General features: G+C 56.3%; 11 protein-coding genes and 1 non-coding gene across 12 annotated transcripts; 8 read left to right on the top strand and 4 right to left on the bottom strand.

Moving 5' to 3' along the window:
- Window positions 1–159: 159 nt before the first annotated feature.
- Window positions 160–2,232, top strand: F5144DRAFT_580840 (major facilitator superfamily domain-containing protein). The gene has a single exon (XM_066789400.1). It carries the CDS (start codon window positions 405–407, stop codon window positions 1,830–1,832), a length of 1,428 nt encoding a protein of 475 aa, XP_066639307.1. The 5' UTR covers window positions 160–404; the 3' UTR covers window positions 1,833–2,232.
- Window positions 2,068–2,139, bottom strand: F5144DRAFT_t170. Its single transcript has one exon. It is a non-coding gene; the product is annotated as a tRNA-Cys (tRNA).
- Window positions 2,233–2,561: 329 nt separating the features above from the next.
- F5144DRAFT_497509 (Lactonase, 7-bladed beta-propeller-domain-containing protein) lies at window positions 2,562–3,766 on the top strand (the record flags this gene model as incomplete). The annotated part of the gene is made up of 2 exons (XM_066786210.1): window positions 2,562–2,711; window positions 2,771–3,766. 2 exons carry the CDS (start codon window positions 2,562–2,564, stop codon window positions 3,764–3,766), a joined length of 1,146 nt encoding a protein of 381 aa, XP_066639308.1.
- A 1,463-nt stretch (window positions 3,767–5,229) lies between these two features.
- Window positions 5,230–5,583, top strand: F5144DRAFT_594907 (uncharacterized protein; the record flags this gene model as incomplete). Its single annotated transcript, XM_066790635.1, has 1 exon — window positions 5,230–5,583. The coding sequence occupies one exon, from the start codon at window positions 5,230–5,232 to the stop codon at window positions 5,581–5,583; it is 354 nt and encodes a 117-aa protein (XP_066639309.1).
- Window positions 5,584–6,427: 844 nt separating this feature from the next.
- Window positions 6,428–8,166, bottom strand: F5144DRAFT_594908 (kinase-like domain-containing protein; the record flags this gene model as incomplete). Its single annotated transcript, XM_066790636.1, has 2 exons — window positions 6,428–7,351; window positions 7,429–8,166. The coding sequence occupies 2 exons, from the start codon at window positions 8,164–8,166 to the stop codon at window positions 6,428–6,430; spliced, it is 1,662 nt and encodes a 553-aa protein (XP_066639310.1).
- Window positions 8,167–8,267: 101 nt separating this feature from the next.
- Window positions 8,268–9,277, top strand: F5144DRAFT_333885 (uncharacterized protein). Its single transcript, XM_066784149.1, has one exon. It carries the CDS (start codon window positions 8,369–8,371, stop codon window positions 8,972–8,974), a length of 606 nt encoding a protein of 201 aa, XP_066639311.1. The 5' UTR covers window positions 8,268–8,368; the 3' UTR covers window positions 8,975–9,277.
- Window positions 9,225–12,208, top strand: F5144DRAFT_622753 (uncharacterized protein). Its single transcript, XM_066792116.1, has 2 exons — window positions 9,225–9,471; window positions 9,540–12,208. The coding sequence occupies exons 1-2, from the start codon at window positions 9,430–9,432 to the stop codon at window positions 11,895–11,897; spliced, it is 2,400 nt and encodes a 799-aa protein (XP_066639312.1). The 5' UTR covers window positions 9,225–9,429; the 3' UTR covers window positions 11,898–12,208.
- A 512-nt stretch (window positions 12,209–12,720) lies between these two features.
- On the top strand, window positions 12,721–14,187 carry F5144DRAFT_594910 (glycoside hydrolase superfamily; the record flags this gene model as incomplete). Its single annotated transcript, XM_066790637.1, has 4 exons — window positions 12,721–12,837; window positions 12,893–12,986; window positions 13,071–13,521; window positions 13,596–14,187. The coding sequence occupies 4 exons, from the start codon at window positions 12,721–12,723 to the stop codon at window positions 14,185–14,187; spliced, it is 1,254 nt and encodes a 417-aa protein (XP_066639313.1).
- A 116-nt stretch (window positions 14,188–14,303) lies between these two features.
- F5144DRAFT_333768 (uncharacterized protein) lies at window positions 14,304–15,969 on the bottom strand. The gene is made up of 2 exons (XM_066784148.1): window positions 15,181–15,969; window positions 14,304–15,114 (listed from the first exon to the last, which is right to left on the bottom strand). Exons 1-2 carry the CDS (start codon window positions 15,718–15,720, stop codon window positions 14,464–14,466), a joined length of 1,191 nt encoding a protein of 396 aa, XP_066639314.1. The 5' UTR covers window positions 15,721–15,969; the 3' UTR covers window positions 14,304–14,463.
- A 1,870-nt stretch (window positions 15,970–17,839) lies between these two features.
- F5144DRAFT_632053 (uncharacterized protein) lies at window positions 17,840–18,343 on the top strand (the record flags this gene model as incomplete). Its single annotated transcript, XM_066792479.1, has 2 exons — window positions 17,840–18,085; window positions 18,188–18,343. The coding sequence occupies exons 1-2, from the start codon at window positions 18,017–18,019 to the stop codon at window positions 18,341–18,343; spliced, it is 225 nt and encodes a 74-aa protein (XP_066639315.1). The 5' UTR covers window positions 17,840–18,016.
- An 865-nt stretch (window positions 18,344–19,208) lies between these two features.
- Window positions 19,209–22,586, top strand: F5144DRAFT_622756 (uncharacterized protein; the record flags this gene model as incomplete). Its single annotated transcript, XM_066792117.1, has 7 exons — window positions 19,209–19,725; window positions 19,785–20,916; window positions 20,973–21,080; window positions 21,165–21,649; window positions 21,739–22,084; window positions 22,161–22,357; window positions 22,496–22,586. The coding sequence occupies exons 1-7, from the start codon at window positions 19,271–19,273 to the stop codon at window positions 22,584–22,586; spliced, it is 2,814 nt and encodes a 937-aa protein (XP_066639316.1). The 5' UTR covers window positions 19,209–19,270.
- Window positions 22,587–22,758: 172 nt separating this feature from the next.
- F5144DRAFT_605136 (uncharacterized protein) lies at window positions 22,759–23,289 on the bottom strand (the record flags this gene model as incomplete). Its single annotated transcript, XM_066791408.1, has 1 exon — window positions 22,759–23,289. The coding sequence occupies one exon, from the start codon at window positions 23,287–23,289 to the stop codon at window positions 22,759–22,761; it is 531 nt and encodes a 176-aa protein (XP_066639317.1).
- Between the last annotated feature and the right edge of the window lie 114 nt (window positions 23,290–23,403).

Genomic DNA, 23,403 nt, shown 5'->3' on the forward strand with positions numbered 1-23,403 from the left:
CAAACAATACCAAACTCGAAGCCCCCCAGATTGCGTCGGATGGGTCACCTCTTGCCTCATGCGGAAGTGGGTCTTCCGGTCTCCGACACCGGCTCCGATAGCTCCGGGGATTTGAGTTTTCTCGCTGCTGCCCCCGGTGGTGACTGGTGACACTGGTGACTCCGCAAAATGTGTTTTTTATCTGCGTGTCACGGGCTCCCGGACATAGCACGGGCGGCGGCGGTGTAAGCATGTCCATGCATCTGAGAACCAAGCAAGAAAAAATAAATATTATGAAAAGATACCGATTCACTAATAGTTAAACACCCCTTTCCCCCAAGACCATCCAACTCCCCTCCCATTCCCTCTCCCACCCCCTTAAACAACCCAAGAAAGCCAAAAAGAAAGCAACCAAACAAGCCGCCATGGCCCATCGCCTCCTCCACGCCACCCTCCGCGAAACCGGCCTCTCCTCCGTCGCCTTCACCGGCCGCGACGCCTGGCTGGTCATCCTCTCGCGCTCCTGCCGCATGTTTGCCTACGGCGGCGGCTCGCTCGTGCTAGCCCTCTTCTTCGCCGAGCTCGGCTTTTCCGACTCGCGCATCGGCCTGTTCATGACCCTGACGCTGTTTGGGGATGTCGTGCTGACGTTGTTGCTTACGCTGGTGGCGGATCGGGTGGGGAGAAGGAGGACGTTGTTGTTTGGGTCGGGGTTGATGGTTTGTTCGGGGGTGGTGTTTGCGTTGTGCGAGGAGTTTTGGGCGTTGTTGGGGGCGGCGGTGGTGGGGGTTATTAGTGCGACGGGAGGGGATTTTGGGCCGTTTAGGGCGGTGGAGGAGTCGATTGTTTCGGAGTTGACGACGCCGAGGACGAGGGCGGATGTGTTGGTGTGGTATGTTACGTTGGCGAGTTTGGGGAGTGCGTTGGGGACGGAGTTGTCTGGGAGGATGGTTGAGGGGTTGAGGGTGCGTGAGGGGTGGGCGCTGGTGGATGCGTATCATGCGTGTTTTTGGGTGTACACGGCTATGGGTTTGATCAATATGGGGTGTGCCCTTATGCTGTCGGAAAAGTGCGAGTTGAAGAGGGTTGAGCCGGTGGAGGGTGAGACTGAACCGCTTCTCAACGGGTCGCAGGTGGCGGAGGCAGTGACGGATGGCGGGAAGGCGCCCAAGACGAAGTCAAGCTGGGTTGCTCAGATCTCGCGCGAGACGCTTGCCATCATGGTGGTGATGTGGTTCCTCCTCATGGTCGACTCCCTCGCCGACGGCATGGCCAACATGTCGTTGACGACTTATTACATCGATCAGAAGTTCCACCTCCCCAAGTCGGCGCTCGGCGACATCGTCTCGATCAGCCACCTCCTCGCGGCACTATCCAACGTCTTCTCCGGGCCGCTGGCACGTTATATCGGGTTGGTCAACACCATGGTCTTCACCCACATTCCGTCATCGGCGGCGGTTTTGGTGTTTCCCCTGGCGCAGACCGTATCTCTCACCTTTGCGTTGCTGCTTCTACGAGTTGGGCTCAACAACATGGACCAGGCGCCCCGGGCTGCACTCATCGCAGCCGTGGTACGTCCCGAGGAGCGGACAGCCGTCATGGGCATTACCGGCATGCTGCGAACGCTGGCGTCCATGACCGGGCCCAGCATCACAGGTCTGTTGGCGGGAGGTGGTAGATTTTGGGTGGCCTTTGTCGTCGCTGGTGCCCTCAGGTTGGCGTATGACGTTGGCCTTTTTGCCTTGTTCATCAACATCAAGCTGTATAAACACGAGTCAACCGAGGATCAACCTGAGGCGGCGACTGGAGGAAGCCCGGCATCTTCGCCCACTGGCCAAGCAGCGCAGCCTTAGGGGGTTTGACAAGGAAGCATAGGAGAGATTCAAGAGAAGAAGTTGGTGATCGAGTTGGATACGGATTGACACATGTTGCGGCTCGATACAGTTCCTTTGTTCCTCAGACAAACAACCCACTCCACTGGCGAGGGTGCTGACGCAAGCTAGAGCCTTAGACAACACAACACCATTCATATGTTGCCAAAGCAAAACTTGTGGCAAAGCCCATCGAACAACGCAATGAAAAAAGAAGAGGACGAAACGCGATTTGAACGCGTGACCTACCGGACTGCAGCCGGTTGCTCTACCCCTGAGCTATTCGTCCTGGGATATTATTGGTAAGATAGCCGAGGCGATGGGATTATATTCGATTGGCCTCCGCTTACCCTGATACAGGTGTTCAGCTCGCACGCTACTGGAATATTGTTTAGGCTAAGTACCGCCACGAGTAAGGAAACAGAGTTGCCGTGGTTGTTCGGCACTTGAGCCAATTGTCATGTTACACAACTACTGCGTCTCTTCCATGATTCCCGGCAGAAACCCAGGCTTGTGGGGGCAAGATGCGCGCAAATCATGGCTGGGGAACAAGGGGCTGCTTGCCTATAACTATCCAGTTGCTGGCCGGGACATGGCTTCGGTTGTTTTGCTTGACAGTTATGTTGGGCATTTACGCTCTCAGGGATAACGTACCTAGCTAACATGAAGCTGTTTACATCACTCTTGCCACGCCTCATGGTGTTGGCCCCCATGGCCCACGGGGCCGTCCACAACTTGTTTGTGGGAAATCTACGACCACCGGCATCCATCTATGCCCTCGAATTTAATGACGAGACCAATGATTTCAAGCTCCTAAAAAACAATACGGCGGACGCCTCCCACGCCTGGATTACCTTTGATGTGAGCCCATCTACACCGCGCGACTTACAAGTCCAACGATACTCACTTACTGCAACTAGTACGCCAAGAAGAACATCTACGGCTCTTCCCTCAACGAGACGCGAATCGCCAGCTACAGCGTGCTCAATGCTACGACCGTCGAACTCACCAGGAACATCTCGGCCACCGGCGACTGCTTCAACACCACCAGCGCCTTCGTGACCGCCATGCCAAACCCGCCCTACCACGTCTTCACCGGCTCCTGGCCCTCCCCCAACGCCTGCGGCATGTCCCTCTCCACCTCCGACACAGGCGCCCTCACCAACATCCTCTCCACCTGGACCTACACCAACGAATCCGGCATCCACGGCCTCGCCCTCTCCCCCCGCACCACCCCTTCTAACACCACCACCACCCCCCCACAACCCCAACTCCTCTACTCGGCTGATCTCAACGGCGACCTCCTGTGGACCCACGCCATCAACCTCACCACCGGCGCCGCCACCGAAGTGGCACGCTTCTCCATGCCCGGCGCCGCGGGCGCCCACCCGCGCCATCTGGCCGCGCACCCCAACGGCGCGCGCCTGTACGCCGTCATGGAGGCCGACAACACCGTGGCCGAGTACGTGCTGGACCCCGCCACGGGCGCCGTCACGAAGGAGGTGGTTCGGCATAGCCTGCTGCCGATCGAGGCGGATACGGAGCGGTACTGGTCGGCGGAGGTGATGCTGTCCGCGAGTGGGCGGTATTTGTGGGCGTCGGTGCGGGCGAAGGAGGAGGAGGATACGGGGTTTGTGGCGGTGTTTTTGGTGGGGGCGGATGGCGGGATTGTGAAGAAGATGTTTAGGGTGCCGACGACGACCAAGGGGGGGAAGGCGAATGCGGTGAGTCCGGCGTTTTGGGACGATGAGTATGCGGCGATGACGGATTATGGGGAGGGGTATGTGCTGATGTGGAGGATGGATGGGAAGAGGGAGAGGCCGGATGGGTTGATTGAGTATAGTAGTGCGAAAGCGGTGGCGAAGGTGGATGTGAAGGATGGGGGGTGCTGTGCGAATGCGATTTGGTATAGTTAGAAGGGGGACGAGGAGGTCTAACTGACCTAGGGAGGTTGAGTTAGGAGAGTTGGGACAAAGCTTAGGGGCAAAAATATGTGGGCACCATACCTAAGCGATCTTTACGCTTCGGCCCCGAACCGTGAGCAGCTTGCTTTCCAAAGTACCTACCAAACGCATGTTAGCCCCGCCTCCTCATTATCGTTGGGAGCTAGCCCATATACGCCGGTCTAGCTGTGCTCTTGGTTCGTCCCGGCTAAGAACATGAGGCTCCCGTTCATCCATCCAGGGTTCCGGGCCACCGGTTCGTAAGGCTGGCAACTTAATTAATTTGTTCCGCGTTCGGGACGAGATTGCTTATCCCTTCCCGTCGTGGCGAGGGGAAGCAAGCCTCAACGTTGCAAGCGCTCACCGACGAGCAGATGGTGTGGCGTGAGGGCACCGTCGTCGTGTCTTTCTCGCCACACTGTGCGACTGTTGGTTCTTTATCATCAACATCACATGTTTCTTTGCCTTTTATGCAGTCGATATCGAAATAGGCCGTTCCCCCGCTGCGCTGGTTTGTACTCGATATTACCAATGTAACAGTGTGGTGACAGAGAGGGGCAGGGGTCGCCGAGGACAGCGCCGAGACACTCGACCAGAAAGCAAAACATGCCGCCATCGTCAGCCGTGTAATCAAGCGTCATATCAACATGTTACGATCAGGCGGCCGGCGGAGAGATATTCAGACCGACGGCGGGTCAGCAATCACGCGCGTTGTTCCAGACTCTCTAACACCCGAGGACTTGGTCAAGTTGTCTTGCTGGGAAGAGTGGCAGTACAGCTGCAGAACAATCACACGGCAATCAATATTACTCTCGGTGCCGGGGCATTTCGGCCAATGGGCTAGCAAGACCGGTGTCCTGGGCCTGGTGATTGGGACGCCTTGTTTGCAGCTTCTTCTCATGCCAACCCTACCCACAACATGAGCAAGTGAGCTAGTTATATTTCAGCCATACGATACTACGATCTTTACCCGGCTCAGTGAGTCTGCTGAAAGCGGTTTCGTGTGCGAGCCACTACGAGAGCTTCTTGGGAGGGCGCGATGGATCCCGCGCAGCATTGGCACGGACTTGGCCAGACTGCCGAGACTGCGGCCTTCGTTGACAGCTGAAAGTCGGTGAGTTACTGGCTGCATCGAAGAGGGGAGGTTGGAGATTGCAACACGGCCTGAAGAGATGACAACATATTCCGAGAGACGTAACCCGACAAGTGACGGAGAAGACTAAACAGTCAGGCAACGGTCAACGGGAAGAGGGGAACGGGGAACGGAAGACGGTGCCGAGTGCTTTCGTGAGAATTATATAAAGGGGTCGACTCCGACCTCATGTCGAGGGCTCTGATCTGATCCCCAGCCCCATCATCCACAAGATCAGGCCAACAAACCAACAACACACAAAGCAAACCAACCTCAGCCCTCAAACCAAGCGGATACCTCCAAAATGCGTCTCACCCTCGCCCTCACTTTCGTCACCGCCACCCTCGGCTTCGCCAACCCCACCCCCGACACCGACGCCACCCCACACGAAGTCTCCATCCCCATGGAAGCCCGCGACGTCACCCCCAACGCACCCCTCCAGCTCGAGAAGCGCGCCTGCAAAAACACGGGCTGCAAGTGCGTCAAGGGCCTGCGCCAGGGCCAGTACTGCGGCGCGTGCGTGTGGAAGGGCAGCTACGTTATCACCGCCAAGCGCAACCTCAAGCATGTGTACGAGTGCTCGAGCAATGGCGCGTGCTGTGATTACGGCACGGGCAGTGACTGTAATACGGGCGGTGGAAGGTGTGGGCCGTACTAGGTGGGCGGCGTTGTGGTCGACGCGGGGGCTCCGTGGAATTCTTGCGGTGGGTTCTGGGGGGGCTTTGGATTGTTTGGGATGGATCATGATGTGGATGGGGGGTGAACGGAAGTTTGGGAATGTCGCTCGCTACAAGTGTGCGTTACAGTTGAATGGATCATGTAACCTTCCATTCTTGCTACTTACTAGTTACTCTTTGATATGAGGATATAACAGGGAAATTAATGATGTCTACTTTGGCCCTTGGGCTGGGCTCTGACCCCACTCAGATATTCTACACTTGTAGTTTCCCGTTTGTTTGTTTGTGCCCCATGAAACCTGTCAATGACCCTGTGATACGATGGCCTGTTCGGCATAGGGGTAACACCGACCAGGAGATGAGCTGGAGTTGCGATCTAATTCATATGCTCGAGGCTTGATGCAATAAAGAAACCTTGTGGCGAGAAAGACTGAACACTCTACCCGGCCATCTTGGCGGGCATAAACGTAAATAATTACCTCTACAGGTAGCTCCTGTCCCCCCCGCCCCCTGTCTAGCCAGCAGTGACCAGTGAGCCGGACCCCTCATGAAAGCGTAAGACGTGAAATATGCACCCTACCCGACCTCCGTCATGATCTCCCAAATACCTAGATGCAATTCACAACAAAGCAAAAACGTGATAATAACCAAGGGTGAGGGTATCTAAGACCTGTGCTTCCCCTTCGACTTCCTCCTCGGTGGCTCCTCTTCAGCATCAATCGTGGTCGGGGCGACCGCCGTCCAGGTATCTGGAACCGCCGTGCCGCTCCCGCTGTTGTGGCTAACGGGCGGACCGTATGCGTTCTCGTAAGGCCGAACCCAAGCCTAGTCAGAGTCAGCAGCCGGGTCGCGGATGAGAAGTGGAACGGACAAGGGACTCACCCCATAATCCCTCGGGGCCTCCTCCGGACCCGGCGACGGTGGCATGTAACCCTTACTCGGCCCTGCCTGGCCGGGGAAATGAGCCTCGAAGAGCCCGCTCACATACGGTTCGTAGTATGGCACCTCGGGTGACGTGACGGGCTCAGAACTGCCGGAGCCATATGTGAGGCCGGGCGCATTGTCCCGCAGGTTCAAAACGTTGGAAAACCGGGCACTCAGGTCGTCGCCCATCTCGTCCCCGCTCGTACTCCCAAAACTCCGCACACTGGCATGATCGTCCAACTGGCCGTCCAGAATGGCCAGCTGTTCCGTTGCCGACGGTCTCTTTTTGGGATCAATGCTTGCCATCCGCTGCATGTTCGCATACTCGTCTGCCCTAGATATGGCCACCAGCCAACCATGTAGGTCCTGGGCATGCATTTGCGAACAATCGCGCCGGAACTGGGGGGTGCGGGTCCAGACGACGGTGGCAAACAGGGACCAGATGTCGACTTTGGTGGTCTGGCGTTTCCGGCCAAACACCTCGGGCGCCATGAACGGTTCGGTACCAGCGGCGGTGCGTGCCAGTTCCGGGTCATTGGATAAGCCGAAGTCGCCGAGACAGAAGCGGTAGTTTCCTGTGGCGTCATAGTCGTACAGGATGTTTTCGGGTTTTACGTCGCGATGGATGAGCTTGTGAGAGGCGATGCATTGTAGGGCGAGGAGCATCTGGCGTAGAACGATGTCGGACAAGGCGGCGTGTTCGTCCGCGGGTGTGTACCTCTCGACTAAGGTTTTGAGGTTCCCTTGCATGAGCGGCATAAAGATCTCGCCCCAGTCGTCGGTTTTCCCGCCGCCGGCGCAGTCGAGGATTTGGAGGATGTGTTCCTACAGGCGGCTGTGGGTTAGCGGCGATGACGGTCAAGGAAAAACAAGCGTCTGATAAGTATCAAAGATAAGCTTACATGCTTTATTGAGTCGTCCCTGTTGATCTTGAAGAGGTTGGTCATCTCCCTTGTCGCAAACTCCAGGTTCTTTCCTGAGAGCTTGTGAAATTTCTTGACGGCGATGATCTTGCCGCTGGTTGCATCCAGCACCCACGACACGGAGCCGTATGAGCCGGCGCCGACTTCACGGCCCATGACGTATTTCTTCGCCCGCGCGTTAATCGGCCCCATCCTATATGGCTCATCCTTTGGAAATCCATAGAGCCCATCCGACTGCCATTGTATCTCGAACTGGTACCATTGGTCTTTGCCAAAGGCTATCCTCGAGTTGATGCCCTGGGCGACGAGGACCGACTTGGCGTTGGAGCGGAACTTGACGGTGTAGGAATTGCTGTGCGGCAGCGGTTCGACGGTGCCGTTGTCAGAGTGGTCCCAGAGCAGGACGGCGCCCGTATCCTCGACGACCTGGAACGAGGCATGGATGGGCTGGATATGCGGCGAGCCCTTGCTGCTAGACTTCGGGTCGGGAAGGTGGATGTCGGCGTCTCCCTTGCCCAGCGTGCAGTCTTGCTTTTGAGGGTCGGAGAAGCTGAGCCAGAGGCCGTCGGGGTCGTCGAGCGGGTAGCGGAGGTGGCCGTTCCTCGGGTGGTGGAGGACCTTGCGGGCGGCAGGGTTCAAGGGGGCGAGGATGAAGGCGGGTTTTGAAGGCGCGGTATTATACGCGTCCGCCGTGTCGTCATGGTAGCCGTCGTCCATGGTTGGCAGTTGGGTGGTTGGCCGAGGGGTGAGGGAAGCATCCGGGAGGTACAAGTGCGGGGGCGGATCTGGGCTGCGAGAGGGTTACAGCGCCCCTCAGCGATGCCATGAATGCCCCTCCAAAGCTTGCCGCTTGTGTCTGCCCGGCGTGTCTGAAGCAAAGAGGGCGAGGAAAGCGTCGATGTTTTCTGTCTGTTGACGGATGAAGTCGGCAGCCCGGTTCGGGATAGCGGCGCAAAAAGGATGGATGGATGCAAGGCCAACGCTCACATGCTGCCACGCAGGACGGACAGCGCGGGGGACGGGTGTGGCCGTAACGGTTCCAAAGGGCGATCAGGGTGCCAGGGCCAATCCATCAGGCTCGCTCGTGAAGCGCGGCCATGAAATCGCTCATTGGCCCCGGAAGACCACAAGCGTGACCCGAGTCCCACCCTTCAGGCGGATCAAGTGGCATTCCGCAAGCGCTGGCAAGGCTTTGCTCTCGTGTGATGGCGGTTTGCCAATGACGACGCGGCAACGACGCCATTCAGGCCGAAATTCCACTTTGTCGGGCTCGGCTGGAACGAGAGGATTTGGTTCGGGCAATTGGAAATCCGCTGATCAAGCCATCTTTAGGAAAAAGTGCTCGTGGGCAAAATGCATTGACACATTGACAACGAGTTTGTCGGTGGCTGGCCTTTTGTCAACGCCGGTTCATTCACGCTTCACGCGCATCCATCTCCACCGCGTCGCGATAGGTAGAATTTCAAATCCAATGCCGGCAATCAGATTATCAGCCGGGTTTGTTGGAAAATGGGTACTTAAGTAGGGACGAAACGCGAGAAGGCACTGGGCAAGAATCCAGCGAAATGCCAAAAGGCAAGAACTCAGCAAAAAGGGCAGTCTCACAAATTCGCGGCGATTGAAGAGGGATGAGTCTGCGCCTTCCTCGGGCACCTATGAATGAAATCCCAGATTTTTGCCCCTTAGGGGTAAGATGACCGCACCTGCCTGCCGTGAGAATTCGGGGCCGCGGGGCTTGGAGTGTTGCGACAGTGGGGATTCCGGTTATGACGTTTCCAGCGCCAGTGCTTTCTGCCAACTTTGACCGCTTTCATCCGGCCCGAAAATCGGCATCTCAGCGCATGCAATTTTCGCCCGAGACATTCTCGACAATTTACACGCATTATCACAAGGCTTCACGAAATTCGCGAGACGAGCTATTCGGAACAATCCGGCGGCCAACTGGACTTGTTTGTGCCAATCCGGCATAGTCAATTCGCCATGGTTGCCCGTCTTGTCCCATCAGCGATGACTGTCCTCGTGGTAAGTCCGAAGTCGGCATAGACGGGTTGCTTTTCTCGGTTGTAGACCATCAGCTGACCTCGGTGTAGGCCCGTAGAAGCCTAGCAATGGCTAGCGCAAGGCGTGGCTGGCGAGGGCTCTCAGTGAACTTGAAGCCAGCCGCAGGTCGACAATGGCGTCAGGCGTATTCCACAACGCCGGTGCGGAGACAGAATGCGTTGCACTCTGAGATAGAGGGTCAAGCGGCCTCACCATTCGCCGTCCCGTCTGGCCGAGTCCAGAGTCCGCAAACTTTGACCGAGAAAATCGTGCAGAGGTATGCCATTGGACTTCCGCCGGGCAAGAAGGTCAAGGCCGGCGACTATGTTACTATCTCGCCGGCACAATGCATGACTCACGACAACTCTTGGCCCGTGGTAACCAAGTTCACATCTATTGGCGCCACCAAGATTCACAACAACCGGCAAGTAGTCGTTACCTTGGATCACGATGTCCAGAATACGAGCGAGAGCAATCTCAAGAAGTACAAGAATATCGAAAACTTCGCTCGGCAACATGGAGTTGATTTTTATCCTGCTGGTCGAGGAATCGGCCACCAGATCATGATCGAGGAGGGCTACGCGTGGCCAGGGACGCTCACGGTGGCCTCTGACTCACACTCCAACATGTACGGAGGTGTTGCTGCCCTGGGAACACCAGTTGTGCGGACGGATGCTGCGAGTATCTGGGCCACTGGACAGACGTGGTGGCAGATTCCCCCTATCGCCAAGGTCACTTTCACTGGCGTGCTGCCGCGGGGCGTCACAGGCAAGGATGTTATTATTGCGCTCTGCGCATTATTTAACCAGGATGAGGTGTTGAACCATGCTATCGAATTCACAGGCTCAGACCTCACGCTCAGCAGCCTCCCCATCGACGATAGGCTCACCATTTCCAACATGACTACCGAGTGGGGAGCCGTGGCTGGTATTTTCCCAATCGACTCTACACTGAAATCCTGGCTCCGCGCTAAGGCAACGGTGTCGGCCATGTTGAACCCGGATCTTGGCGGCAAGGCTCGAATTACCCACGACAAGATAGAGGAACTGTTCCGAGACCCCCCGAAGCCCGATCTAGGGGCGACTTACGCCAAGTCTCTATACCTCAACCTGTCTACGCTGTCCCCCTTTGTTGCCGGTCCCAACTCGGTCAAGGTGGCCACGCCAGTCAAGGATCTGGAAGCACAAAATATCAAAATCAACAAGGCCTATCTCGTCTCCTGCACCAACTCGCGCGCCTCCGATATCGCTGCCGCCGCCAACGTCTTCCGGGAAGCGGCCAACGGCGGTCCCATTCCCAAGGTCGCGCCCGGCGTGGAGTTCTACATCTCGGCCGCTTCCCTCCCGGAGCAAGAGATCGCGGAACAGGCCGGCGACTGGCGCGTCCTGCTCGATGCCGGCTGCATCGAAAACCCAGCATCCTGCAATGCCTGTATCGGACTTGGTCGCGGCCTCCTCCAGCCCGGCGACGTCGGCATCAGCGCCTCCAACCGCAACTGGAACGGGCGCATGGGCAGCCCCCAGGCCAAGGCCTACCTGGCCAGCCCCGAAGTCGTTGCCGCGAGCGCGCTCAAGGGGGAGATCGCCGGACCCGGCTGGTACGAAAAGCCCGAAGGCGTCGAGAAGGTCATCATCGGCGAGGGCACCGGCGACCTCGAGGCGGACCGCGCGGTGAGCATTGCCGATGCGCTGGAGAGTCTGGTCGCCCAGGCTGAGAGCATGATCTCCTCGGCCGAGAAGAGTTTGGAGAGCAGCCCGGCCGCGGCCACGGGCGCTGTTGGCAATGCCATGGCGGATGATGCGACCGCCGACCAGGCCGGCGAGGAGGCCCTCATCGACATCCTCCCGGGCTTCCCCGAGAAGGTGTCGGGCGAGATTGTGTTCTGCGACTCGGACAACATCAACACCGACGGCATCTACCCGGGCAAGTACACCTACCAGGACGACATCACGCGCGACACCATGGCGCAGGTGGTCATGGAGAATTACGACCGCTCTTTTGCCTCCCTGGCTAAACCCGGGGACATCCTCGTGGCGGGCTTCAATTTCGGCTGCGGCAGCTCGCGCGAGCAGGCGGCTACGGCGATTTTGGCCAAGGGGATCCCGCTTGTGGTAACGGGGAGCTTTGGGAACATCTTCAGCAGGAATAGCATCAACAACGCGCTGATGGGGGTGGAGGTGCCGCGGCTGGTGAAGCGGTTAAGGGAGGAGTTTGGGGAGAAGGTGCCGACGAGGCGGACGGGGTGGCGGTTTGAGTGGGATGTGCGGAGGAGTAAGGTCACGGTCACAGAGGGCGAGGGCGGTGAGACGTGGAGCCAGAAGGTTGGGGACTTGCCGCCGAATGTGCAGGAGATTATTGCGGTGGGAGGGTTGGAGAAGTGGGTGAAGCATCGGATCTCTCAGACATGAGTGAGTCGCATTGGATATATCATATGGAGGATGGGCCATCATGATGGACAGACAGCCAGATGTAAATATTGCATTTAGGGGGCGAGCCAAAATGGCGTTCAGTGAGGATTCAGCGGCTTGCAACGGTTCTGTATGTATGTGTACCTGACTTCGAACAGCACACGTGCATGCGGCATGGACGCAAGCGGATTGTCTGGATTAATTCTGCATCTGGGCCGTCTCTCGCCCGGGTACCTTACCTAGTAATTAACTAGGAATCCCCGGAAACCGTCAACAACAATGGGACCCTCGCTTAATACCATCCGCTCTATATCATGTCGCCGAGACACCACCGTCCCCATTGGGTCGCGTCAACTGCAACTGCTGCCGGCATTCTCGCCGCGGGGTATGACGTTGCATGAACAACGATCAGCTGGACATTTAATCGTCCGCCAATCACTACCAGCTCGGGAAGTCCATTTCCCAGCACCCGGGACCGTTTAAATGCCGGACCAACACTGTTGATTGGAGCGCCTCAGCGCCTGCAGTTCGTTACCCGGAGTCGACGACAGGGCAACATCGTAGTTTGTGGGTTCATCCGACGTCAAGCTCAAAGTCATCAGTAGCGTTGACGATCCACCGTTTCTAGCCTCCGAGACAGCCACTTCCTAGACGGGCGAACGCGGCAACGTCTGGGTAACCGGGAATTCGAACACAGGGGCGGGGTATTTAAAGCAGGAACAACCGCTCTTTGACCATTTCAGCAAACCTAAGGGCTCACTGCGGTCAGCAACTCATCAATCCCGCCCCGCATCATTTGCCAACCTCTGCACCTGGCGCAAATATGCCTACCATGAACTCCGCTCTGAAGGCACTGTTCTTCGCCTTGGTCCAGCTGCAGGCCGCCGAGGCCCTGGACAATGGAGTCGGCCGAAAGCCTCACATGGGGTGGAGCAGTTGGGTAAGAGACCTGCACCTCCTTAGCTTGGAGTCTATATGCTCACACTATGCCTTAGAATGTTGCTCAATGTAATTCCGCTTCGGCCAAGTACGCAATTGACACGGCGAACAAGTTCGTCTCTCTTGGCCTAAAGGACCTCGGGTATGAGTGTGAGTATCCGCCTAGACCCTAAGTCCATATGATGACCCTCGAATGATACATTTGAGAGTACTAATTAAATATGCTCGGATCAGACATCAACATTGATGACTGCTGGACAACTCGGTCCCGGGACGGCAACGGAAAGCTTGTGCCCGACCCCAGCAAGTGGCCCAACGGCATCAAGCCGGTGGTCGACCAGATCCATGGCATGGGCCTGAAGTTTGGGCTCTACGGCTGCGCGGGCCAGCAAACCTGTGCTGGCTTCCCCGGAAGCGATGGGTCAAAGCACGCTGCGTCGGATGTCGCTCAGCTGGCCGGTTGGGGGGTTGACTTCTGGAAATACGACAACTGTTATACGCCTTGCCTGGATAACCCGCCCCCGCAGACCTGCGGACGGCCCAATGGCAACACCAAGACTTGGTATGCCCCCATGCGGGACGCCATCCTCGCGGTCCAGGACACGCACAAGATTCACTTCAACCTGTGCAACTGGGGCCGCGATGAGGTCTGGAAATGGGGCGCCGAGTACGGCCACTCGTGGAGGTAAGCAAACCAAGCCCCTATTCATCACCGCCATCACCGCCTTACCCTCGGCTCTCTGTACTAACCCCCACCAGGATGAGCACAGACAACTGGGGTGACTGGGCCAGCGTCGAGCGCATCGGCAGCTCGTCCGCCGCTATCTCCGGCTACAGCGGGCCCGGCGGCTTCAACGACCTCGACATGCTGTACCTGGGGTCGTCCAAGATCAACGCCGACCAGGAGCGCATCCACTTCGGTCTCTGGGCCATCGCGAAATCCCCGCTGGTCCTCGGTCTCGACCTCAACAAGATCTCGGACTGGACCCTCGGCATCATCCGCAACAAGGGCATCATCGCCATCAACCAGGACTCCCTGGGCAAGCCCGCCACCACCTTCACCCCCCCGGGCAAGCAGGGCCCGGTCAACGGGAAGATCCACCCGTACTGGGCCGGCCCTCTCAGCGACGGCGTCGTTATTGGGCTTTGCGCTGGCACCTCGGGCGGTACCTACGGCGTGAGCTTCAAGGATGTACCGGGCCTGAGCGACAGCGACTACTCGTGGGAGGAGATGTACACGGGACAGAAGGGGACCGGGAAGAACATCTCGTTCGATATCAAGCTGCATGATATGCGGGTTATCAAGGTGACCACGACTGCTCGCAAGATTCGGGGGAGCACGGCGCTTTAGTTCAGTTGCCATGATACTTGCAGTCTCTAGGGTGATATGTGAGGTCACGGTTTCGGTTACGAGGTAGTTAAAATAACAAGGAGTGACATGAACCTTGGCTCATTGGTTGCACACAATACCTACGTGCCTTGCTCTTTAGAAATGGAGATAGATGCCATTGTCATTTCCCCCCTATGCTTAACAGACGAAGCGGCGAATGATCCTACAACTAGCAGAACGGCACAACGGTGGTGGCGGACCTGGCATATCGTACACCAAACTGCCCTTAGACGGCCTCTACTCATCCACGGCACCATAACTCTTCATCAGGTCGACGAAAGGGCCCGGTCCGTCGGCGAACATATAGTCGGCCATCCCGAGACCTTCGCTGACGGACTGGGCCCCACGAGGAAACATCCCAGCCTCATACTCCTCCACGGCCTTGTCCAAACCATCAAGTCCGTGCTCCGCGATCTTCTTCGCCAGGTCCAGTGCGTCCGCCATGGCGAGGTTCACTCCCTCCCCGTTCGGAATAGAGAGATGGGCGGCGTCTCCGATGAGCGTTGCATCTGGGACCGACTTCCACTTGATGTCGTCTACAGCAAGACTGCAAAGCCGCCAAGCACGGAAGTCGGACGAGTGGCGTATCATTTGCTGGTATTCGTCCGCCCAGCCGGTGAAGAATCCTGCTAGGAGCTCTCGTGTCGAATCCAGATCCTCGAGGTTGATTCCGTCGCTGCGGAAGAAATTCTCAGGCACCTCTAGGCCAAAGTAGGTCCGGTAAGAACCATCGCCCTGCCGCTGCGTCAAGATGAGTTTCTTGTCCCCGACCGTCATCGACATCCCGGCCCCAGCCCTCTGAGCAAGACTGTCCCAGAGCGGATTGTCGCGGTTAATCCTGCCCTCAAGATAACTCCGGTTCGAGTATGTTGGCGTAGCGTCCGTGATCTGAATGCGTCAGCCCTCCGTCCCAGCACAGCCGCAAACCAGAACAGCACAACCAGGACAACATACCAACTTCCTAATTTGACTCCACGCCCCATCCGCACCAACAACCAACCTCCACCCAGAAAGCACCTCCCCACCCCCAAACCGCAACTCCACCCTCCCATCCCCCCCCCTCTCCGCCCTCTCCAACGCCCACCCCCACTTCACACTCCCCTCAGGCACCGCCCCCAACAAAACCCTCGTCAACTCCCCCCGATCAATCTCCGGCGCATCCCTGCCCTGCCCCATCCCAAACACCCTCCTCCCCGCCTTATCAAACACCGACACCACGGTATCCTCATAGCGAGCGAAACGCTGGAACTCGTCAAAGAGCCCGGCCTCCCGCAGCGCGAGCTGGCCGGTTGAGGGGTGGATGTCGAGGCTGCCGCCGGCGCGGGATGGGGAGGATGGGGAGGAGGATGGGGTGGGGGATGGGGGGGTGGCGGAGCGCTCGAAGAGGGTGTAGGGGATGGAGTGCAGCGTGAGGAGGGCGGCGAGGGTGAGGCCCGCGGGGCCCGCGCCGATGATGGCGATGGGTGGGTTCGTGTTTGTGTTGGGGGGTGGCATGTTGCTGGTGGGGGGTGGTAGGGGTGATAGGGTGATGCGGGTGCTATGTTTATGTTGGCGCTGAGCTGAGGAGAGTGGTGGTTGGAGACTGGAGGCTCCTTTTGAAGTCCAGCTCTCCCCGTGTGCTGAACCCCTTACTTAGAGGTAAAGTCCGAGCAAGCCAAGCATATCCCTGGTTGTGAGCCTCGCGTGCGTACGGCTATGACTCTTCGAGTCATTGTTGGATGAGTCGAACCGTGGACGCGTGTGTCTCTCGGTGTTGATGATCTCCGGCATCTCCTGATTGGTTGCTCGGTGCTTTCAAACCTCCGAGCGCAGGGTGTCACGGCCAGAACCACGCACCCATCCCCTGTCTATCCCTCATGTCTCAAAATTAACGAAGAAAACGTTGGCATCAACGGGCGGATCCTTCAATTAAACATGGCCGCCTTTGCCTTAGGCGGGCTGGACATCCCGCGTCGCGCGCTACTTGCCCCGGCGCCACGCTACCGCCAGCCCACCTAGGGCAAAGGCGTCCAGAACACCCTTGATAACCTTATCGTCGGTGGAGTGCCCGTAGAACCCATCCGTTTCGCCGAGCACGGCCAGCTTGCCGCACAGTTGGATCTCGCGCGCGAAGTACCGACCCATGAACCGGGCGCCCCACAACTTACAAGAGGTAGAGCTTCAGATCGCTAGAGACGATGCCGCCTTTTTCTATCGCTACCATTGCAATTGTGGTTTGGGTTTGGGGAATTAGACCAGCATACCGTTAATGTTTGCGAAGATGGTGATATCGAGCCTAGAAGTTTCGATCTATAAGATAACCCCTGGCTTGGGCGATATTGAGGCCAAACCGCTCCGATCCCCATGGACGATGAGTTCATTGTTGACGTGAAAACAATTGACCCCATGGGGATAGGGTCCATAAACCTGATGGAAAACTGGTTTTGTCAAAGCGACACAAGAAAAAAAGGAAGAAAAATGGTTCAATACCCCATGTCTTCTCTAGCTCCCCTTAAAGTCCCAATAATCAGAATATGGCCGGGAACAGGATCTAGCCTTTTCAGGTAGCCTAAAATGTGATGTGTATGCTTCGTACACATGTACATTGGATTTAAGTGAGGACCAAAGATCAATGCGATCTTTGGTCTTTTATCTTGCTTCCCTGCGGGCAAAAGATTCTCATCCAACACTGTTCCCATTCAGGGCCGCTAATGAAGGTCGCCTAGAGTAAATTTGCGGCATTAAGAGCTTTCTCCCCCTTTGGTAAGGGAGCTAAGAATGGGTGGCGTAGCTGTGGATAAAAAACCCAGGTTGAGATTTACGATGAGGGTGGGAATCTGAGTCTTGGTCCCCAAGTAGAAATCATAATCTCCGCGGTCACAGCCACGCCCGACAACTAGATTAACCAAATATGTGCTCATCCGGGGTGTCGTGAGACACGGTTGCGAGAGCGTCGATAGGCCCTGACCAAGGCAGAACTTGGCTTCGTCGGATCTACCAAGGGTTCGTTGACAGCGCGGTTGTCCTACGTTGCTTCTCCTGGATATAATGCGCGTATTATTGCCAGGATACTCCGATAGGTACCTAGATATTTTACTGAACATCTCTACCCTTTCGTATCACAGGTGCTTCCGTTGCCTTGTCCGCCCCTCGCAGCACTGACTTTGTTGTTGCTCGGGCACCTTGCTTTTACTCGCCACACCTACATAATACATCCACTAGAGCCTAGATGCCTATCAAATGCTGGGATAATTGAACGGCGTATAAGATGGCCGCGCCTATGCAAGCTAAGTGGCTGGAGTAGTCAAATCTGAGTCAGACAACGCACTATGCTTGCATTAACACCCTCGGTCGTCGTGGAGGGAACAACAGAGCCATTCACCCTTTACTGCTTTCTATTGGCAGAGCAGCAGTTTTAAGACATTTTTACCGCCCATAACCCTGCACCTAGACGGGCTAGAGTCCGATGCTGCCTTGTAGGGTGAGATGATCAACACCGAAAGCGAGGAACCAACGACAGGAGTGCGACAAAGCCAACCAAAAAGACTGCAACGCAGATCTTGCTCCAGATTGAGTCTTGATGACAACTTATTTTGAATCCTTCGGAAACCAAGGTTGTAACCAAGAAGGCTATGTCTTTTGATGGAGAGAAGCCTCCGGAGACAGCCTACCTACCTAACCTAACTTAATTAACACTACGGGACTCCCAGAAAAAGGATAAATAAGCCCATGAGAAGCCTTGAAAGTCCTTTTCATTTTTCCCATTCACTACAACACACCAAGCCTTCATAACCAACACCAAAACGCCAACATGCAACTCACCAGCTTTATCGCCCTCACCTTCGCCGCCCTGGCTGCCGCCAGCGCCATCCCAGCCGAGGTACATACCATCTTCTCTTCCAACCCGAATCTCGCCCACCGGCCCTCTCCATATGCCATCCCATTCAGAATCACTAACACAATATGTCTTCCCTTCTACTAGCTCCAAGAGCGGCAGTGCGTCGGCAACCTCGGCGGGTGCAACAAGCGGGCCAGCGCCGCCGTCGGCCGCCAGTGCTGCGGCGGCCTGTTCTGCTGCGGCGTCATCGGCTCCAACAACGTCTGCCAGACGGCCAACACCTGCGGCGAGCCGGCGTAAAGGGGGGGTTTGGGTCTGAGTCGGAGGAGGGATGGGATGGTGGATGGCCCGGGGGGGTTGCCGTGAGGGTAGGCTTGGAAATAAGTCATATGGTTCACTTAGTTCAGCTCAGCTCTGAGACAGAGATATTCTGACCGGATTGCTCACCTTCTTGCCTTTGCCTCGGCTTCAGGGCAACTGTGTATGTTTCTGGCAAGATCAACCACCCCATTTCGTGGGGGGTGTTTCAAGTCGGGACAAGTGGTTCTCTGCGTATTTGGGGGGGTTCGATTGCAACATCGCCGCTTGAGATGGCAACATAATCCTATCCACAGGTTCAGGACTAGAGTAGCTCTGTCGATTGTGCGTCATAAGGGGTCAATCTAGCTCTTATATGACGGAACATCCCACGATAACTGGGACGCCTTACACTCGTAACAGTGTTTCCTTCCCCACTCACAACTACATGAAGGAGGATACACATTCCTGAAATACGGCCGGAAAAGCTAGGTACCTACCTAAGTGTTGATGATTACTAGAGTTCGTTGGATCACCGACGCTCCATGACAAAGCACCGTCATTCAAATGCTTTACTTTGTGACATGAGGTAGATAACGTAAGCGCTGATGTTTTTGTTGTGGTGTTTGACATTTCGGCCAGGGCTGGCGTTCATTGATATGTCCTGCCCCCCCCCCTTTTTCTTTTTTGGAGAAGGATGATTGATGTACGAATGAATAGCCGCCCAAGCATCTCACCTCGCCAAAATTGGCTTAGTACATACATACATAACAGGTCAGCTCTGTCTTACATAATTATGCATAAACCGGGCAGCGTGGCAGCCTCAAGGCAGGCTGAGCAAGCGGGGGAGCTGAGAGCGCGGAAGCCGAGCCGGTGATATCCCTACCTAAAAGTTGCACGGAACCGGTGTCGGCCACCATCATAGATGATATGGACCCGCTATCCATCGCGGCCAGCGCTGCAGGGCTTGCGACTGGATGCACAAAAATTGCTGCCACTCTTTACACGTGGATAGACGACACCATCTCGATCGATGAGAACGTTGCTGGTCTATCCGAGGAGATCAAGGCTCTCGGAAGAGTCCTCGACTCTATCAGCAGCGCCTCCGCATCGGCCCCGCGCCCTGTCCTGGCCGAGATTGACCCTGATGGAAGCCTGTGGGCTGTGGTTAGGGCCACATTGGGCGACATCAACAACACACTCGGAAAGCTGAGCCAGCTCCTGGGCGAGGTCGAGAAGAGCAGCCGTGTTTTCAGCCGAGGTTTTCTCAGAAAGCCAACAAAGCAGATCAGGTTTGGTCTTCGATCCAAGGAATTTGTCACATACAAGGACAGGGTTCAATCATACATTACCGCCATGACCAGTGCCTTACAGATGATCAACGTGTAAGTTATTCTGTCTTCACCGAGAAGACGGCTTATGCGGCTAAACAAACGTCTGGTAGGTGTCTCATGATTCACAACAACTCTTCTCAGGATGCCGTCTTCAGTATGCTTTACGGACTCAGGTCCCAGATTGGACGCGTCGAAGTTGCTTTGCATCAGGGGACGGAGCCACGATACGGCCCAGCCGGGTCCAGCCAGGAAGACGACGACAAGCAAATCACAACAAATTTTCGACAATTGGTGCGTGTCGCTGAGACATTTCACTCCAACGCAAGCGCCATCACGAGAGAAGGCCCAAGGTCAACCGTTTGGGGAGGCAGCGTGCTAGGCGAGCCCTTGACGAGGGAGCAACTCTTCAATATTGACAACTGGATCCCCCCACCTAGTAGCACCCAACAAGACGAGACCACATCACCAACCACTATTGTTAACCCGTCCTACCATTCCGACTCGGACGACGATATTGACGAGGCTCTGATTAAAAGACTCAGAGAACTCGCTGTCGAGAGCCGGCATAAAGGGGATCACCTCAAAGCCGAGAACTTTTACCGGAAGGTGATCAACCGCTCTGAGGCTAGCGAGTCAAACTATGACCCCCAGGACCTAGTTGAGGACAAAATCAATCTAGCCTATGCATGCTTGCATCAGAGGAAATGGGCTGACGCAGAGGCTATCATCCTCCCCATCGCCATGGAACGAAAGTTGGCTGATATTACAATCTATATCGGTCTCCACGCATTGGCCCTCGCGCATATGGACGGCTCCAACTTTGCAATGGCTGAAAGGTGCTGCAAACGGGCGCTCTGGGGCAAGCGCAAGATTCTTGGAAAGGAAAATCCTTCATGCTGGGAATCGTTGGCCTTGCTCTCCCGCCTTTGCAAAGCACGGGGTGATCCGGAAGAAGCTGAGGCCCACCAGACCTTCATTCCCGCGTCCTACCAACCAGTACTACACCTTGACCCGCTAGTCTATCTCAATGGATATAATAAGAAGCTGCCACCACCTCCCACAATTCTTCAGACACCCTCGCCTTCAACCACCCAGGCCTCGCAAACTCGGCACCTCGTCGTCGGCGTACACTTTGGGACAGTACAGACAGCTGTGTCTTTTGCGTTAGCTACCAATCCTATTGTGGAAGAGGGGGTCATTGACAAGTGGCCAAATCGGAGTGGGACCAAAATCGACTCTACGGTATGTTCAAAGTCGGTAGTTGGTTTTTAGAGATCAAAGCTAACAACATATCACAGGTTCCAAGTGTTCTCTACTACGACCCTGAGCCTACTCGGACAATAGCCGGTTGGGGCTATGACATAGAGGATGCTCTCAGCCCTTCTGGCTATCCAAAGCCCGGCATAGTAGGTCCCTGAGTCACACATGATTCGAGATGGAGACAACCCACTGCACCTTTTCTGCTCCAAGCTGTTAACGCTTTTGTATAGGAAAAGTCGCAATGGTTCATACTAGGGTTGATGAACCCTCACCGGACGTATATCGACGCCATGAAAATCCCAAGTCCTCCAACCGGGAAGTCCCCCATGGATGTGGTCGTCGACTACCTGTCCAAACTCCACGACGCTATTTGGTCCATCCTTCGCAGTTCATTTGACATGGAAGAGATGCAAATCCGGTGGTGGTTTGCGATCCCGCCCGTCTGGGACGGTCTCGGAGGAGCCCCTCTCCGTGCCTCAACCCTTCGAGCCGGCTTCATCCGCGATGAGAATGATGACAAGATCTTCTTCGTTACTGAGCCCGTGGCAACCCTCTTGTACTGTTGCAAAACCCTGCTTATCAACCCCCAACCATCAGACACCTTCCTGGTTGTGGTTGCCAGCGCGGGAGCAGTAGATCTAGCCGCTTATGAAGTTATTAAAGGGAATCCTCTTGACCTGAAGCAACTGACCACGCCATCGGGCGACTTTTGTGGGTAAGTGCACATACCCTACATGTAGTAATACTAACGGTCTCAGCGGACTGAGCTGAGAGCCAAGGGCCTTGACTGACCATCGTCGGCAGATCGACGGCGGTGATGCGAAATTTCAGCAACTTGTTGCAAACCAGAATAAAGAAGTTGGACCTTTCGAAAGGCTCCAAAATCGCTGGGCGTATCTATGCGAAAGGCATAATCGACTTTAACACTCGAATCAAGCACAGCTTTAGCGACGATGGCAGCACATGGGCCGTCAACGTCGGCCTCTCCGTCGACTACCCAGATGTTGGCATCGATAGAGAGTCCGGTTGCATGGCGGTAACGAACAAGCTTATGCGTGCCTGCTTCAACCCGCCCGTGGATCGGGTGATTGAGTTGATCACGGACCAATTGTCGAGTGTCAGGAAGCAACATCCAGGGACAAGTGTGAAGGTATGATGGAATCTTGGATAGCCTAGGGATATATATGGGAATGGCCTTTCTGAGGCCAACTAACAGTGCTGTCCAGACTATTCTCCTCACTGGCGAATTCGCCCCGTCGGTGTATCTTGTGAACCAAATCAAGCGGCATGTCGGAGCCGCGTTCGACATATCCGTGGTGGGGTCCTCGGATGCCTTGACAGATGTCGCCAGAGGAGCGGTGACAGCGGGGGTCCTTCAAGAGCATGGTCTCTTGTCTGCGGAATATCGTACCCACGATTATCTGTGGGGGCATCATCTTTGGGATAAGCCACATGCGTATAGTAGTAAGGCGACCTTCGTGGCCTCCAGGCCACTAACCAGATGGTATAATCTGCCTCAATCCCTCCCATGTTGTAACGGGCTTATGCTGGGGGATATTAGACGGCCTGGAGAAGGGGAGCCGTCTTGTCAGCCCACAGCAGAAGAGTCTCAATGGCAAGACCATAGTTGCGAAAGCAAAAAGGAGAGATAGCAACCTCTTCCATCGCTGTACATGGCCCTCCTGCCATCCGCCCCCCCGCTCTGCCCTCCTCGGTGTTTTGCTCCCTCTACCCCTTTTATCGGGGACCTCTCCCCACCCTCAAACCGCCCTTACCCCCTCAACCCATGGGCCATAGACACCCCATCCCGCAGCACGACCAACCCTAAAAATCCGTAACCCGCCCATTAAAACTCCAATCTCCGCCACTGCCCCACCGCAACGGCTCATTCTTCGGCCCGCCCACCTCGCCCGTCGCCGGGTTCTTGTCGCCCGCAAACTCGGGCGGCGCGCCCTTGCGCATCCCGCCGCTGAAACTGCCCGCGCTCGGGCCTAGCTCTTCGGTCCCTGTTACGGTATTGCTCGTCGCAGTTGCTTGGGTTTGTGTTTGGGCTCCGGAGGGGGTGGAGACGTGGCGCGAGGTGGTGAGCGGGGTGTTGGTGTTGGCGTCGGCGTCGGACGTCGCGGGGGGTATGGTGGTGTGGGAGGAGAGCGCGGCTTCGGCGGCGCGTTGCAGGCGCTCGAATTCGGCTTGTTGGTCGGCGGGGAGGCGGGGTGGGGAGGGGCCGGTTTGGAGGAAGGAGGATGCGAGGCGTGCGGGCGATGATGACGTTGGGGTTCGGGGTGGTGTTCGTGGGGTGGTGGTGCGGGAGAGGGTGCGCGGGAGGGTGTGGCGGAGGGGGAGGAGGCGCGACATTTTTGGAGGGTTTTTTTGACTGGTCTCCTTTGTTCGGTTGTGGTGGTTTGATGTTTTGGAAATCTCCCAGAAAATAATTTCGTGGTGCTAAGAAGTGGGCGGTTCGGTGTTTGT

The sequence above is a fragment of the Chaetomium tenue genome, assembly GCF_020726465.1.
Source record: "Chaetomium tenue strain MPI-SDFR-AT-0079 chromosome Unknown F5144scaffold_6, whole genome shotgun sequence".
Classification (NCBI taxonomy): Eukaryota; Fungi; Ascomycota; class Sordariomycetes; order Sordariales; family Chaetomiaceae; genus Chaetomium; species Chaetomium tenue.

Bases quoted from the DNA above. Each gene is read 5' to 3' on its own strand.
- F5144DRAFT_333768 (XM_066784148.1), bottom strand. From the start codon at position 15,720: ATGCCACCCCCCAACACAAACACGAACCCACCCATCGCCATCATCGGC. The intron at 15,115-15,180 runs GTATGTTGTCCT...TGACGCATTCAG, and splicing joins GGAGTCAAATTAGGAAGTTG to ATCACGGACGCTACGCCAAC.
- F5144DRAFT_333885 (XM_066784149.1), top strand. From the start codon at position 8,369: ATGAAGTCGGCAGCCCGGTTCGGGATAGCGGCGCAAAAAGGATGGATG.
- F5144DRAFT_622753 (XM_066792116.1), top strand. From the start codon at position 9,430: ATGGTTGCCCGTCTTGTCCCATCAGCGATGACTGTCCTCGTG. The intron at 9,472-9,539 runs GTAAGTCCGAAG...ACCTCGGTGTAG, and splicing joins CAGCGATGACTGTCCTCGTG to GCCCGTAGAAGCCTAGCAAT.
- F5144DRAFT_580840 (XM_066789400.1), top strand. From the start codon at position 405: ATGGCCCATCGCCTCCTCCACGCCACCCTCCGCGAAACCGGCCTCTCC.